Source organism: Metarhizium robertsii, assembly GCF_000187425.2.
Source record: "Metarhizium robertsii ARSEF 23 chromosome Unknown MAA_Scf_9, whole genome shotgun sequence".
Taxonomy (NCBI): domain Eukaryota; kingdom Fungi; phylum Ascomycota; class Sordariomycetes; order Hypocreales; family Clavicipitaceae; genus Metarhizium; species Metarhizium robertsii.
The window spans coordinates 1,294,019-1,309,545 of NW_011942237.1; the positions used below are offsets into that span (position 1 = coordinate 1,294,019).

The 15,527-nt window shown below is 56.8% G+C and overlaps 7 protein-coding genes across 7 annotated transcripts; 3 read left to right on the forward strand and 4 right to left on the reverse strand.

Annotated features, from left to right (window-relative positions):
- Positions 1 to 800: 800 nt before the first annotated feature.
- Positions 801 to 2,815, forward strand: MAA_09600 (flavin-binding monooxygenase-like protein; the record flags this gene model as incomplete). Its single annotated transcript, XM_007827598.1, has 3 exons — positions 801 to 849; positions 918 to 1,520; positions 1,734 to 2,815. The coding sequence occupies 3 exons, from the start codon at positions 801 to 803 to the stop codon at positions 2,813 to 2,815; spliced, it is 1,734 nt and encodes a 577-aa protein (XP_007825789.1).
- A 677-nt stretch (positions 2,816 to 3,492) lies between these two features.
- Positions 3,493 to 5,153, reverse strand: MAA_09601 (General substrate transporter; the record flags this gene model as incomplete). Its single annotated transcript, XM_007827599.1, has 2 exons — positions 3,493 to 4,871; positions 4,940 to 5,153. The coding sequence occupies 2 exons, from the start codon at positions 5,151 to 5,153 to the stop codon at positions 3,493 to 3,495; spliced, it is 1,593 nt and encodes a 530-aa protein (XP_007825790.1).
- An 855-nt stretch (positions 5,154 to 6,008) lies between these two features.
- Positions 6,009 to 7,501, reverse strand: MAA_09602 (Six-hairpin glycosidase; the record flags this gene model as incomplete). The annotated part of the gene is made up of 3 exons (XM_007827600.1): positions 6,009 to 6,820; positions 6,891 to 7,386; positions 7,448 to 7,501. 3 exons carry the CDS (start codon positions 7,499 to 7,501, stop codon positions 6,009 to 6,011), a joined length of 1,362 nt encoding a protein of 453 aa, XP_007825791.1.
- Positions 7,502 to 8,122: 621 nt separating this feature from the next.
- MAA_09603 (uncharacterized protein) lies at positions 8,123 to 10,307 on the forward strand (the record flags this gene model as incomplete). The annotated part of the gene is made up of 2 exons (XM_007827601.1): positions 8,123 to 8,948; positions 9,010 to 10,307. The coding sequence occupies 2 exons, from the start codon at positions 8,123 to 8,125 to the stop codon at positions 10,305 to 10,307; spliced, it is 2,124 nt and encodes a 707-aa protein (XP_007825792.1).
- Positions 10,308 to 10,879: 572 nt separating this feature from the next.
- Positions 10,880 to 12,379, forward strand: MAA_09604 (Ig domain protein group 2 domain protein; the record flags this gene model as incomplete). Its single annotated transcript, XM_007827602.1, has 1 exon — positions 10,880 to 12,379. The coding sequence occupies one exon, from the start codon at positions 10,880 to 10,882 to the stop codon at positions 12,377 to 12,379; it is 1,500 nt and encodes a 499-aa protein (XP_007825793.1).
- Positions 12,380 to 12,464: 85 nt separating this feature from the next.
- MAA_09605 (uncharacterized protein) lies at positions 12,465 to 14,825 on the reverse strand (the record flags this gene model as incomplete). Its single annotated transcript, XM_007827603.1, has 5 exons — positions 12,465 to 13,045; positions 13,113 to 13,420; positions 13,492 to 13,830; positions 13,892 to 14,124; positions 14,184 to 14,825. 5 exons carry the CDS (start codon positions 14,823 to 14,825, stop codon positions 12,465 to 12,467), a joined length of 2,103 nt encoding a protein of 700 aa, XP_007825794.1.
- A 303-nt stretch (positions 14,826 to 15,128) lies between these two features.
- On the reverse strand, positions 15,129 to 15,281 carry MAA_11553 (uncharacterized protein; the record flags this gene model as incomplete). The annotated part of the gene is made up of 1 exon (XM_011413548.1): positions 15,129 to 15,281. One exon carries the CDS (start codon positions 15,279 to 15,281, stop codon positions 15,129 to 15,131), a length of 153 nt encoding a protein of 50 aa, XP_011411850.1.
- Positions 15,282 to 15,527: the final 246 nt, after the last annotated feature.

Consider the following 15,527-nt stretch of genomic DNA (forward strand, 5'->3'; position numbering starts at 1 on the left):
CAAGTCTTGCCATCATGTAACTAACCACGTCTGTGAAGATGGTTACGGAGTACTCTTGTGCCAGCTTGCAAGGGTCTAGATTACCTCCTATCCAGGAGCCAGTCGAGATGCCTGCAGCCCGGTTCTTCAACTTGCTAATTTCGTGATATATCGAGTCCCTTCCACATCCATCGTCCACCAGACTTCACCCCGTCGCCCGGCTAATATGATGTGCGTCCGCCAAAACCGGAAATGCGAACAATCATGAAAGCCAGATTGCCAATCTATGCCCTGGACATGCCCTCCATTGATTACAGTAAGCCAGCGTTACAACGATAACCTTTGTGAGACCAAAACTAGTAATATTTGGTGACTATCGTACAGGTGTAACTATTATAGTGACTAAGCCTAATACCTTTAATATTGTGTGAACCGCGACTATCAATAATTTACCAGGGAAAACCCTTAGATGACCGTGAATTATCGTAATAGCGCGACTATTACTAAGATATAGGATCGTTATAACGGTGGCTTACTGTACCATGGCAGGAAATGTCTCGCATGATGCGTATGAGCCATTGATATCTGCATGATCCCCCCACATGTACATCCTTGACAGCGGCTCGGTAGGCAACATGTCCAGTGACAGGTCTTGTTCCATGTCATTTGCATCAGGGTCCAATTTGCCTGCCAGGACCTTGCCGGCAAATCGTCATCTTGTGCCGACTTGTTATATCTTCAACCATCTCCGACGACCAGGTCCATGAGCGCGTCTGCCTATTAATGTCTGCAGCCGGGACACAACCCGCCGGAATCCCGACATGTCCATGGCAAACATGGATTCAAAGGACTGCGTCATCATAGGAGCCGGTACGTCATTGTCACTTGGAAAGAAATAGCGGGTTGTCATCGTTCTGAAGCGAACCTCGCAAACATAGGATTCCACGGCTTGGCTGCGGCCAAACAGTATCGCTGCAGCCAGCCGGAGCACTCAGTTGCCGTGTTCGATTCGCAGGCATCCATCGGCGGAACATGGGCGGAGGAGAGGCTGTATCCAGGTCTAAAGACCAACAACATGTTTGGAACGTACGAATATCCCGATTTCCCCATGGAGAGTGGAAAGTTTGGCGCCGAACCAGGTCAACATATTCCTGCCCGAGCAGTGCACGAATACCTCAAGTCGTATGCCGAGAATTTTGGCCTCGTGCCGCTGATTTGTCTCGAAACAAAGGTCATTTCGGCAGAGCATCAAGAAGCCAAAGGGGGCTGGGTATTAACCCTCCAACGTCACGGTGAGACGTTCGCCATGTTTTCACAGAGGTTAATCGTCGCGTCCGGGTTTACTTCTGAGCCCAATCGAGTACGGTTTGTCGGCGACGAGAGTTTTGGGGGCCGAATTTTCCACGGCCGCGATTTTCATCACAACGCAGATACCGTCAAGATGGCGCAGAGTCCTACGGTGTATGGGTCGACAAAGTACGCGTGGGATGCTGTCTATGCTTACGCGGCAGCTGGAGCCGAAGTGCACTGGGTCATTCGAGGTATGCCGGTCGCACATCTCTGTCTCGTGCTTTTGGCGCAAAGTCTGTTGCTAATCTTGGAGGACCAAACCACAAACAGCAAATGGCCACGGCCCATGTTGGATGACACCGCCCTATGTTACCCCGTTCAAGCAAAGGGTTGAATTCTTGGCTAGTTTGTTCACCTCAAAGGCATGGCAACTCGCTCAAGTTTGATGCTAACATGTGAAACAGATACACGATTGCTCACATGGTTCAGCCCTTGTATCTGGGGCTCGCAATGCGGGCATTCATGGGTCAGGAGGCTCTTGCACGGCACCATAGTTGGAAGATTCATCACCAACTTGTTCTGGAAAATTCTGGCATCAGACGTGCTGGCCCGGTGCCAGCTAGACTCGCACCCGGAGACGAGAAAGCTGAAGCCCAAGCTCGATGCCATGTTCGCGGGAGCAAGTTTTAGCATCTTGAATTATGACACCGACTTTTTCGACCTTGTTAGGAACGGGCGGGTCAAGATTCATATAGCCGACATTGAGCGTCTGAGTCCAGGCAAGGTCCATCTCTCTGATACTACTTGCTTTGAGTCGGATTCGATCCTAGTACATACTGGGTGGAAGAAAGTGCCCCCAATCAAGTTCCTCCCTGAGGGAGTTGAGGCAGAGCTGGGGCTTCCCCATAGTCAAAAAGACGGACTACACGGAGAGGCCTTTGGGAGAAATGAAGCTTTTTTCGACAGGGCCGACCGGGAGATTTTATCACAGTTTCAGAGCTTGCAAGACCAGCCCAAGTGTCTGAAGGATTTCGTGCCGCTTTCGAATGTGCCCGGGGTTGTAAAGGCCGGGAGACCGACGGGAAATGACAACTTGACACCATTTATGCTTCATCGATTCATAGTACCCCCGTCCCCGCGGTTTCTCCGCCATCGAGATGTCGCCTTTTGCGGCATGGTGATGAACTTTAGCACGCCCATATTGGCGCATATCCAGAGTCTATGGATAGCAGCTTACATGTCAGGCAGGTTGAGCCGCGATGCAACACAGAATCTCTTGGAGCCAGGGGCACTGGAAGAACTGCAATACCAAACAGTTTTGGTCAATCGGTTCGGGAAATGGAGATATCCCGTGGATTGGGGTAACAAGGCCCCATCATTCATATTCGACGCCGTTCCCTACTTCGATGTGCTACTTCAAGATTTAGGACTGAACTATACGAGGAAACAGGGACTCTTGTCATACTTGTTTGAACCATATGGGCCACAAGATTACCGCGACACGGCCATGGAATGGCTAGCAAAATTTAGAACCCTAGGTGGATAGCGAATAAGGCTTGGGGTAGCGAACCAGGTCTTGGAGTTTACAGCTTTTCCTGTCAGGGCCTAGAGAGAGAGAGCCAAATTGTGCATACTTGTAAGCTGGATACCATATATGGCAGATCGACTTCCGGCCTCTAAACTCCAACCACAGTTTCCAGATCGACCCTTCTAAAGTCTCAGATGCCGCATCTTGGTTAGCCCGGGATCCCAACTGGCTTCAGGTTCATGACGACTTGCAATTGTGCCAATAGACGGTCGCAGCTGCGACGAACAACCCCTTGCTGCTAGGAATGGTCACATCCGTCGTGACAGGGTTGGAGAAACATGCAAAAGGCCGTAACTCGACGATGGGACAAGTCTAGATTTCAGATGCCGACGTCATTAACCTGACGAGGCCTGGGGGATGGAGCGGCATCGTTTTTGACCAACTTTGCATGTACCAACCCAGTGTCATATCAGTGAGTGAGAGACCTGACTGGATTGACAGAACCAACCCTGATCGGTGGTATGTTGATCTTGCCCATTGACGGATTTGGGATGGGCCAAGCGCATTCAAACGGCATGTTACAAAGGGAACCACGGTTTAGTGGCGCAATAATTTTCCGTTATAAAAGTCTTTTACAGCGTCTGCGACAGCTAAATAATTTAATTTCCACAAACCCAGCAGGGACAGAAACAGGGCTAGCCCCTGCTCTCGGCGCGCCTTGGAGAAGAAAGAGAGGCCTTGACGGGGTTCTTGGCCTCGAAAATCTCCGACATTTCCTCCAGGGATCTGGCCTTGGTCTCCACGGAGAAGAGGTAACTGATGGCCGCTTGGATCAGGTCCCAACCAATAAAGATAATGTACGTGTACCAGCCAATCCTCTGCAACGCAATCGGAAAGCAAAACTGGTTGACGAACGCCAGGCAGTGGACAAAGGCAAAGACAAAAGCCAGGCCCTTGCCGCGCTGCTCGTACGACAGGCACTCGACGGGATACAGCGCCTGCAGGGGCGTCATGCCAAAGTTGTAACACCAGCCAAAGATGAAGATAAAGGCCACGCCCGCCGCGGCCGCGGCGCCCGACTTGGTCGTCGCATATGCCCCGGCGCCCCCCGTGATGCCGGCAAAACAGAGGGAGCACGCGACAGAGGTCCAGATGCTGGTTGGCCGCCGGCCCATTCTCTCAATGAGGCCGGCGCCAATGTACGAGGCCACAGCGGACACGATGGTATACCCTAGGTTGATGTTGAGGATCTGGTCCGGCCGCGTCATGCCCGCGGTGGCCAGCATCGCAGGCAGGTAGTAGCTGACGATGGCGTTTCCCGAACACTGCCCCCAGACCGAGGGGATCAGGGCGTTGACGACACGCCAGCGCGCCGAGCGCGTCCTGTAGAGGTCGCCATAGTCCCACCACTTCTTGTCCGAGCCGTCGAGGGAAATGACGCGGCGGTACTCGTCGACCTGCAGCCGCACAAGAGGGTGGTTCGGGTCCCCCTCTCCGTGGTACTCGGCCAGAAAATCGACGGCCTGCGCTTCTCGCCGGTTCGCGTACAGCCACCGCGGCGACTCGGGGAACAGCATGACGAGGGCGCACACAATGGCCGGGCAGACGAGCTGGCACCAGACGGGGATCCTCCAGGCCGCGTCGCCGGGGTACCGGACGGAGCCGCGGGTGACGCCGGCGGCCATGACGGCCCCGACGGCGTAGGTGCAGTTGTAAAACGCCGTCAGGACGCCGCGGCTCGACGGGGGCGCAATCTCGGCCACCCAGATGGAGCTGGCGCAGCGGACGATGCTGACCCCGAAGCCGAGGAAGAAGCGGCCCGCGACGAACTGCGCCGTGCCGGCGGCCAGCCCGGACAGCACGGTGCTCGCAATCACAATGGCGCTGCCGATGAACATGCCCGTGCGGCGGCCCTTGACGTCGCACGCGGGGCCGGTGACGGGCAGCGAGGCAATCGTGCCGACTGTGTACATGGCTGAGATGTAGCCCAGCTTGGGGCCCGTCTTGCCGACCTCGAACCGATTTCTAAACGATTCCAGCGCGGGCAGGGAACCAAAGATGGAGCCGTCGTAACCTTGCGTGAGAGTGTCAGCAAGAGTCGCAAAAAGTCCCAAGTGTCAAGACAGTCCAGCATTCACATACCGTTCATGGTGGAGCAAAGAAAGGCAACTGCACAGAAGCAGTACAGCTTGAGAAGAGACTTGCTCCACGGTGAAGGCGTCCCGTGGGCCATGGCTTCGGCGAGGGCCTCTGCGGAAGGGAGGACTTCTTCATGCACGGCCTCTCCGGCCTCGTTGCCCTTGTCCGCGGCGACATCGCCGGAAGTCTTGGCGGCGGGCTCCCTATCAGGAGCCATTGCGAGCAGGGGGAGGCAGACCAACTTCAAGAACAATTAATGGGAGAGGTGGTATTTGGGGCAAGTCTAGACGCTTGAATAGCCAGCATCACCGTCGATCCATTGCAGTGGCTGGTCAAGCGTATATAACTGCACATGTAACTGTCCAAGTTGTGTAGCAGCGCGGTGGAAGCCACCAAGCATCTCGCGACGTTTGTGAGGTTGGCCAGCGAGCTGTTGAACGGCCGGTGGTCCGGTGGCGCTCAGGTGTCTGTCAATACTCCGTACATGTACATATGTAGCCTCTTCTCGGGGAAATCCAGCCCGTTGTTTCAATGTTTGGTTCCGGAGCGGCGCCCGGCCTGGTTCCGGGGCCCTGCTCGACTCTTTATACCCCAGGTAACTGGTGTGAATCACGGACACGACGCTGGCTCTAGAGATCCACTTGACAAAAGGGCCGTCATGCCTTTGTCTACGCTTTGTCCCAAGTGGCTTCCACCAGATTGTCATCTGGACCCGGGCCCGGGGTTTGTGCGGAGAAGTCGGGGTGAGGGGAATCTTGCCACGATGCCGGCCTCTCGGCTCAACGCCCATGCAAGAAAGTCCCAAAACGGTTAACATAACCGGTTTGGGGGAGCAATTTCATTCCATCACCATTGGGCCTGCTACAGCCGAAGCGAGCTTTCACTCCAACCTCGTGTTCTGTGTTTATGCTGGCAGCTTCTCAAAGATGCGTTGGACGAATTTGTATGCACAAGCAACATGGTCTGGTGATTGGCATCCGAAATACAGCAATGTAGGCAATCGCTCCGTGCTGTTGTGCGTTTGGAAACAGTACTATATTCATTCCCATAGAAAGTCTATGTCTCCCATTTTCTACATGTACCCGAGCTGAAGCAGTCTATTGCCATACTCCAGCAGGTAGTAGTCTCCGTACACAAGCCCATGGTTATAGTACTTGTCCGTCCAGTCTCGATTGTAGTTGGCCGTTGCGCATCGAAGCAGGGCGTCAAACGGCTCGGCCTCTTGCTCCAGACTCCGGGCCACAACCCTCGCAGACCCGTCTTCTCTTTGCTCAACGACCAGCTCCAGCCCGTCGGTCGCATAGCACAACGCCAGGGTGTCCTCCACAATCGCCAGCGACGATTCAAGAAATCTCTGGGCGTCCACAAAGTGTCCCAGGGACGCAAGCGCACCGGAAATCACGAGCATCCCGTTGGCCGCAATCACGCCGGCTGCGCTGTCCCGGACTACATGCTTCTCGTCAACGGGGGCGTCAAAGTCCCAGAGCGGCACGTATCTGCCCACCTTACCGCTTGCCTCGACACACGGCGGCGACGACTCCATTCGCGACATGAAGTGCTCGGCCAAGCCGCAGGCCGTGTGGAGGAAGACGACGTCCTTGGTCCACATGTATGTTTGTGCAAATCCCAACACCGCCCACGACTGCCCGCGCGCCCAGGTCGAAGTATCAGAGTAGCCCTGTGCCGTGAACCGCCGCACAACCTGGCCCGTGGCAGGGCACATATTCGCCACATGGCAAGTTGATAGCTCGCCGTACTTGGACCCCGACGACGAGTCTTCCCGCCTCAGGTGGGTTTTGCAAACAGTGTGCGCGTGCGTGGTGGCAATGTCAATGAGGCGCTGGTCACGACTGTGATGGCCCGCATAGTAGAGGATGTCCAAGTCTGCCAAAAGCCGTCAGTCCTCGAACACCAAATCACGGAGCGAATCAGTATTCCTCGGAGGACGACCTACTGCACATGCTGTCGATAATGACCAAAAAGTCCTTGTCCTTGTCCGTGAACTGGTGCCGGTTGTTGACAAACGTGTCCCAGCTGCGGATCGCCCTCGTCGTCTCGCTATACCGGCTCGCCAGGCTCTTTGCAGCGCGCACAATCGACGCCAGGCTGCGCTCGTCGCCCGTTAACTCAAAGTCTCGTCTGAGAGCGGGCTCGATGATGAAGCCCATGTCGTGGGTGTCTGTGCGGTTGGCCATTTCGTGCAACGGCTCCGACCACGCTCGGCAGACGCCCGGGAGCTCTTGGCGTAGCGACTCGCCGTGTTGGGAGCCCTTGCCGTCGAGCGTGCCGTCTGTGAGAAACCGCTGCGGATACTTGACCGAGCGCTCTAGCAGGCAATACAGACTTCCTGGGAAGAAGCCGCAGGTCCAAAAGTCGGCGTCTCGGTACTGATACTTGCCGGTGGCGGGGCCGGTCTGCGGAACAGTCTCTGGGAACGATTGAGGAGGGTTCTAGAGATCATTTGGTGAGTTTTTTTGCCCGAGTCAATACGGCTTGAGGAGGAGTTGTTACTCGCCTCTCGCTCGAGATGCTCGATCGCCGTTTTCCAAATTTTGAGGACTCCATTACTGGCGTATAGCTGGGACAAGCGCCCATTCCGAGTCCCTGTATCCCCGTGGAGAGGGGAGTCATTGACGGTGTTTTCGACCGTTGTTGTAGTTTGGTATACCATGGTTTTGGTCTCACTCTTGTTTTAAAGAGGCCGTGTGTATGTTGTGGTGGTCATTACGAAAGTTGGGAGACGTCGATACAAAGGGCGGATGCACAACTACTATTGCAATAAAGGGAGGTTCTGCGGCTCCTTACCCAGCGGGACACTGCTGTTATTTACCAAATCAAACTATTCCTGCATGCTGATCACACGGTTGTCTCGAAAGCAGTCTCGATTCATTTCCAGATATATTCACACCCCACACTTTGCGGAGGAGAGTCGTATTCCCCAAAGGCCGGGGCCGGCTCCGTAACCCCTCCGGAGTCCGGTGCGGAGAGGAGCAAACATGCGGGGATGAGCGCAGGGGTAAGAGAATCCGTCATGTTCAAGTCCCGTCGGATAATAACTTTTGGGGACGTCGATGAATTTGATTGTATCGTCCACGACATTGATGCGGCCGAGGCTGACTGCGCGTCAACATCATACCATCTTGAACGGGACAAGAAACAAGTCGACTTGTTTTCTCATGACCGAAAATGCCATCACTAGCAGGCTTCTCCGACAACCCGCTCGATACAAAGGAAAACGTATCAGCGGCCGCAAGAGCACTTCTCCAACCTCTGCTGCCACACTTTTCCCCCGGCCGGGCTCGAATACGGCTGCCCATCACATCGGGCGCTCACTTTGACGAGCACGCCGCCGATCTGGAGGGCTACGCCCGCCCACTGTGGGTGGTTACCGCGCTCTTGTCCGACGCTGCCGGGCCAGAGCCCCTTTTGGAGCCATGGATCGCCGGTCTTCGAAACGGCCTCGACCCGTCTCACAAAGAGCACTGGGGCGCAATCGGGGACTGGGATCAACGAATGGTCGAGGCGGAAATCATTTCGTTTGCGCTGCTCGCGGCCCCGGCGTCCTTCTACGAGACCCTGGCGTCAAGCGACAAGAGCAACTTGGTTCGCTGGCTCAAGGGGTTGAACGGCAAGGTGATGCCCGAGAATAACTGGCGCTGGTTCCGCGTTCTGTCCAACCTGGCGCTGATCAAGGTCTGTGGCGTAGAGCACGCGCTGCTGTGGCCGCTCGTTGAGCAGGATCTCGAGACGCTTGAGAGCTTCTACATGGCGGACGGATGGGCTTCCGACGGCGTGTGGCGGGCCGCGGCGGAGGATCCGAGACAAGAGGGCACGGGGGTTGACGCCGCGCGTGGTCGGCACGCAGACTACTACTCGGGGAGCTTTGCCATGCAGTTCAGCCAGCTGCTGTACGCCAAGTTTGCCGGCGACTTGGATCCCGAGAGGTGCTCCGTGTTTAGACAGCGGGCGAGGCAGTACGCGCGTACGTTCTGGGCCTATTTTGACCAAGACGGTAAGACGAGGCGGTGCGCGATGGAAGATGCAAGAGACCGTACACTAAGCCGGCTTACTAGGCGCACCGATTCCGTTTGGCCGATCTCTGTGTTACAAGTTCGCCATGGGAGGATTCTACGCGGCGTTTGCCTACTGCGGGCTTTGCGACGACGACGACGAGTATACCTCGCACGGGGCCGTCAAGGGAATGCTCCTCCGGCACCTGCGTTGGTGGGCTTCCCACTCGGAGAGTATATTCTGGTCCGACGGCACCCTCAACATTGGCTACTTATATCCAAACATGTATCTGAGCGAGGATTACAACTCCCCCCAGTCGCCGTACTGGGCGCTCAAGTCCTTGATTGTGGTGGCTCTGCCCGGCGGCGACGCCTTCTGGTCGGCCGAGGAGCTGCCGCATCCCCTGAGCCGTGACCAAGGACGCGAGGACGCCGGGGACAAGGACGTCGTGCCAGTCAGGCCGGCGAGGCAGATTGTATGCAATCACGGCAGGGGGCGGCATCACTTTCTGCTGTCGTCGGGGCAGTTTTGCGTCTGGCCGATGAAGGCAACGCAGGCAAAGTATGCCAAGTTTGCGTATTCCTCCGCCTTTGGCTTCAGTGTGCCTACCGGGCCGCTGGTTGCGCAAATCGCGCCAGACAACACGTTGGCGCTGAGCAAAGACAATGGCGACACGTGGACGGTGCGCTGGGTATCTACGGGTGAGACCGAGTTTGTCTCGGTTCCCATCTCTATAAGCGGCAGCCCGCCGCAACACACCACGGCGCTGGTCAGTCGTTGGAAGCCGTGGCCGACCGGGTCGGTGAAAGTCGAGACGACGCTGATTCCGCCGTGCTCAGCGTGGCCGGACTGGCACGTCAGAGTACATCGCATCTGCGCCGGCAACGATGCGTCCCTCCTCTCGCTGGATGCCGTCGAGGGCGGCTTTGCCATTGATGGCAGACAGAAGGCGAACCGGCGCATCATCCCAAAACGCCAAGGGGACGCTGGCCAAACGTTGATGTCGTTGGGCCTGCGGGACGGCGAGGTTGCACTAGAGACGCCAGACTCGTCTCTCGTACTGTCGTCGGCCGGAGCAAGCGGCATCGTCAACCTGGCTCCTTTGTCTCCGCCATCTCTGCGATCCGTGGGTGAGGTATTGAAGCCGGACCCCAACACCAATTTAATGACAACCAGGACTTTGCTGCCAACGATCAAGCACTCTGGACCGAGTTGGCCCAAGGAAGATATCGTCATCATGACAGGCGTCTTTGCTATCCACGATGAGAAAAACGCAATGACCCTAGCAGAGATTGAAGAGCGGTGGTCGCGCCGCCCATGCGTCAAATACAAGGCCGAGTCTGGGCTGAGCCTGAGCTGACGAGATTCGTGCCGGCCACATATAGTAGATTAGCCACTAGTGTCAAATAATGGAACTTGGCTTTGCTTAATGAGCTCGGTAGTTTTCTTTTCTTTTCTTTTCTTTGTTTTTTCGTAGGATCAAGTAGCGCGGGTTGTTACCCGACACCAAAATCTATGTAGTACATGGCTGGTGGCAATGTCGTGATACGTCGCGGGGAACACCAGACATCAGGTCATGGGCCGGGGCACATGCGAAGCAACGTTTGACGGACTATTGACTCCAGAGTCCAGACCATCAACCGTAATTGGCGACTGCATGGGTCGGACGGCGGGCCGCCGATTCAAATGGCCTCGTATTACGACCATGCGGCGACGGAGGGTTGTCGGTGTTCTGCCCGAAGGTCCGCTTCCCCAGTGTCTTTCCCCAAACTACATATGCCACGATATGGAGTCAAGCAAGTACCGGCATCGTAGTTTTGTAACTTGTGGGACGGTGACAAACAGCTATATTTGTGGAATCACCTCATCGTTTGAATCAACGAGGCCGGCTCGCTCGTCGTCATCCGATGATATTTTGCCAGCCAGCCAGCCATGCAACCGACTTCACTCAGGGCCGCATCTGCCGCGGCAGTCTTGACCTTGCTCACGTTGGGGTCGGCGCAGGCCAAGCAATACTATGTAGACTGCTCCCGACCCGACGCGGGCGAAGGAAGCCAGCACAGGCCATGGAACAGCCTCCAACAGGTCAATTCGCCGACCTTTGCGCCCGGAGACGTCATTGCCTTCAAGGCCGGCACCACCTGCACCGGGACACTATCACCCAAGGGGGTCGGCACGGCAGACGCGGCCATTCGCATCACCAAGTACGCAGCCGCCGCCGCCGCCGCGGACAACAACCCTAACCCCATCATCAACGGAACGGGGGCCGCCGCCGCCGTCCCCCTGACGAACCAAGACCACTGGCAAATCTCCAACCTCACCGTGACAAATCCCGCGTCAGGCCTCGCCGCCCGTCAAGGGATCCACGTCACGGCGAGCGACGGCAAGGCGCACACGGGCATCACAATCGAGCACAACACCGTCCACCACGTCGCGGGGCAGACGAACAAGCGCACGCACTCGAAAGACTTTATCCTATCGTGCGGAATCCTCGTCGACACCTCCGGCGCCGGCAGCCGCTACGACGGCGTGCTCGTCCAGCACAATGCCGTGTCGGACTGCGGCGGCGGCGGCATCAAAGTCCGCGTCGGGGCCGCAGACAACCTCGGGCACAAGGCGCGCGTCACGCGCAACACGATCCGGGCCTGCGGCGGCGACGGCATCATCATCTCGTACAGCGACTCGCCGCTGATGGACTACAACGTCGCGTCGGACCTGGGCACCGGGGCGTACCCCTTCACGGGCGGCAACTTTGCCGGCATGTGGGTGCTCGGCGACCACAATCCCACCATATCCCACAACGTCGTCTACGGGAGCACCATGTCCGACGTCGACAGCGAGGCCTTTGACTGCGACTGGGGCAACACGGGCAACTGCACCGTCGAGTACAACTACAGCCGCGCCAACGCCGGCGGCGCCTTCTTGAACTGCGACGACTGCGCGCCCCCCGACGCGCCCCCCGGCGGCGCCGACCAGATTGTCCGCTACAACATTTTCGAAAACGACTGCCGCATGTATAGTAACGGCAGGCGGCCCACGCTGTACTTTTACCAGAATGTCATGTACTGTCCCGACGAGCACAAGGGGTTTGACATTGCCGTCGCGGACAACGCCTACTTCACCAACAACATCTTTGTGGGCAACGGCAAGGCCTTGCTGCCGGCGCGGAGCGGCATCCGCTGGCGCTGGAACGTCTTTTACCGCGTCCCGCGCCCCACGGACAATGGCATCGAGGCCGACCCCGGGTTTGTAGATCCCGGCAGCGGCGGCAATGACTTGGCCTCGGTTGGGGGGTACAAGCTTCCCAGGGGGTCGCCGGCCCTGGGGAACGGCGCCGTCATCCCGGATAGTGGCGGCGTCGACTTTTTCGGCAACCCCGTGTCTTTTACGCAGAAGCCCAATAGGGGGGCGTACAACGGGCCGGGGCTTTGACGTGAAACTGAATGTGACTGAGAAATACTGCCTTGATAGTCCTGTCATTATAATATACTGCGTAGTGCGTACCATAGGTAGCCAACTAAGAATCATGTGCCTTCTTCTGTTGCGTTGCGTCCCCCTCGATCAGCCTCCGATCGTGCTCTCTTGCCCGGTGCTCAAGTTTCCGCAGCTCCGCCATCAGGTCGAACCCGTCTGGGCTCTCTGCCGCGCCCCCCGGGGTCCTGGCCAGGTTGCTCGCCATCCTCGCGTTGGGCAGCAGCGAATGCGTACGCGCCAGCGTGTTGTCGCCCAAGAACTCGGGCGAGCCCCCGCCGTCCAGCCCTGCCATCCCCAGCCAGCTCATGCCGCTGGAGGGAGAGATGGCGCATTGCGGCAGCATGGTGGGCATTTCTCCAAACGGCGACATGAACTGAAGATCTGAAAAGCTGCCGCCGGCCGGCATCGGGGTCTTGGCCGGCCATGCCTCGGCGGATGGCTGCTTCGAGCCGTCGTTGCGGAGCTCTCCCAGTCGGCGTGCAAATTTAGCAGCCGGGTTCTCATCTTGCGTGTCTTGCTGCGCATCGTGTCGGCCCCGGTGTAGTCGGCGAGAGATTTCATCGAGCGCAGCCATGATTGTGCCAACCTCGTCTGCCGGCGGGATGGACTGGTGAGCGGCTTGGCCTTGTGCCCAGGTGTCATGTTAGCGCTGAAAACTTTATATTAATTCCACCACGGGGCTGTCTCATACTGAGGAATAGTTCACCGGCAATGTACAAACAAAAGACAAATTGGTGCGGCGGGATTCCATCGCTGGCATCCAGGTAGCGATTGGCAATCCTGTTCATCTTGATGGCCGCCATGACACAGGCCTCTCGCGATGCCGCGGACACGAGCGCCGAAAGCCAAGCCCGCGACGACGCCGGCGGATAGGCGAGTCGCCGGTGCAGGACGATAATGGCCGCATTGTGCGTCATGTGTGCGAGCGCCAGGTTTGGGTCAATGTAGCCGTCGACGACGCGCACGTCACGCCAGCGATGCGTCAGGCACAACTCCCATCTGCGCGTCGGGCCCGTCAGCAATACAACTCGTCTGATGCTAGAAGCTGCTCGTTCGCGGTCCCAACCTACTGCAAAAGCCTCGAGTCAAGATGCCGGAACTTGTTCAGCCAGCTGGAAAGCTGCGAAGACTTGTTCAGCTCCACGGGGTGGCGCGCGTGAAACTTTGTCACCAGGAAGAGCGACTCGCTTGCTTCGATCGTGTAGGCAAGGCCGCCGATTCCACTGGGCTGCTCCGTGTCGGCATAGGCCGGCGGAAACGGGGGCTCGGGTTCCTCGGCGTCGGTCTCGTCGGCGCCTTGTTCGTGCGTCTTGAAGAAGGACGTCTCAACGCGCAGGTCCTGCTCCCATCGGTAGCCGTCGCAGGGCAGCCGCCTCCGGATATTCTTGCTCGGTATGCCTGGGGCGGCTCTGTGTCCGTGTTAGCCTGGGGAACAACGCCGGGCAAAGGCAAAGCATTCGCTATCTGTACCCCGAGGTGATGCTGCAGAAACGGTCCATCAAGAAGGCGGCCCAAAACACCCGACGGCGCTCCTCCACCTCCAGCCAGGCATGGGCCGCCTCCAGATTGGGCGCAGGTCTCGAAAAGTAGTCGGAGAATCCTTCCCTGCGCATGGGCTCCTCTGAATAGAGCTGCAGCGCGTCAATCTTGCGGCTTATGATGGCGACAAGTGACCATGGCGATGCGCTGAGGCCTCGTTTCATCTGCCATGGTGCTTAGTTAGAGCTCCGGTGTGTTTGTGGCACGCGCCTGGTATACGTACAGAATCAAATGTCACCAGGATCAGCGCCTGGATAGATTCTTTTGTGTTGCTCTCGATGGCTGAGGTGATGACATTCTGCCGGCAGAGCGAAGCATATTGTCTCGCTTCTTGCTGCTGCTCCTGCTGCTCCTCTGAGTCTGCGTCGCCGGGACTATGCAGAAAGTGAGATGCGACGGCAACAATGGCCTGGACAAGTAGAGACACCCCAGCCGGTCGATTGGGATCCCGCACTCGTCTAAGAAAAGTTGCGGCATGTAGCACGGGCACCCACGGATGAACGTACTTGAAGTACATGTCCAGAATAGTCTCCAGCTCCCTTGATGGAGGGATCTGCTGGCACATGTCAACAGCACCCGCCGTGGCACGTTCCTGGGGTCCTTCCACGGGGACAAAAACATCGTGTGACGTCCGCTTTCGCTTGGATCCTATTGCGCTAGGCGGTTGGTCTGCTCCTCTTTCTTCCTCGGAGCCGTCCCCCGACACGACGAGATTGTTCGCCATGGAGCAGAAACTTCTTTTTAGCTTTTCCGTGTATGTCACAAATGAGTCGGCTGCCCGGCCCGTGTAACTGGGCAGGATCGGTGCAGCAGCATCTCTGGCTTGCCATAGTTGCTGAAGTAGGATCCCTTGACCAAGAAACATGTTTTCAATCGTGTCTGTCACGCACCGTTAGCACGGCCACGACACGGAGGCTACCTAGGTATTGAGCAGCCAGACCTGCCAATGCGTACCTATTCTCTGGTTCAAGCGTTCAATGACTCCGGTTTTGATGCCGCCTTTAAGCCTCCTGTCCTCGTACACACAATCTACGCCTAAGACTTGGATGAGAACCCAGTCCCCTCGAGCAACACTTGGTAGTCAACTGGTCACTTGCCTGACTTGACACATTGTGAGCACGGCTGGTTTCTGGAACATTTGGACTTTTTTCTCCGGCACGATTGACATCTAGCGGCCGGCGTCAGCACCTTGGCCATTGAATGTGTTGGGGCGCTCGTACGCTGAGGTCTCTTCTTGGTTGGGCACATCATTGCGGGCGTGGAGCGCAAACGAATCCTCGGCTTCCATATCGAGAGGGGCAGCTTCTGTTGCAGTTGCCATGCTTATGCTGGGTTCTACAGCGCGGGGGTGATGTGATGGCGATTTGACAGTTGGGATGAGGGGTATTCACAGGACCGATAGGCGTCGATGGACCCACGATGCAAGTTACTAATACTTGGTAATTAAGCAAGTTTTTTTTTCTTAATTAGCTATAAAATTCTAAGAGAATTAAAAAATATTAAAATAATTAATATTTATTTTTATTAATTTTAAATAAAAAAAATAAAAAAAACTAGCTAATTACCA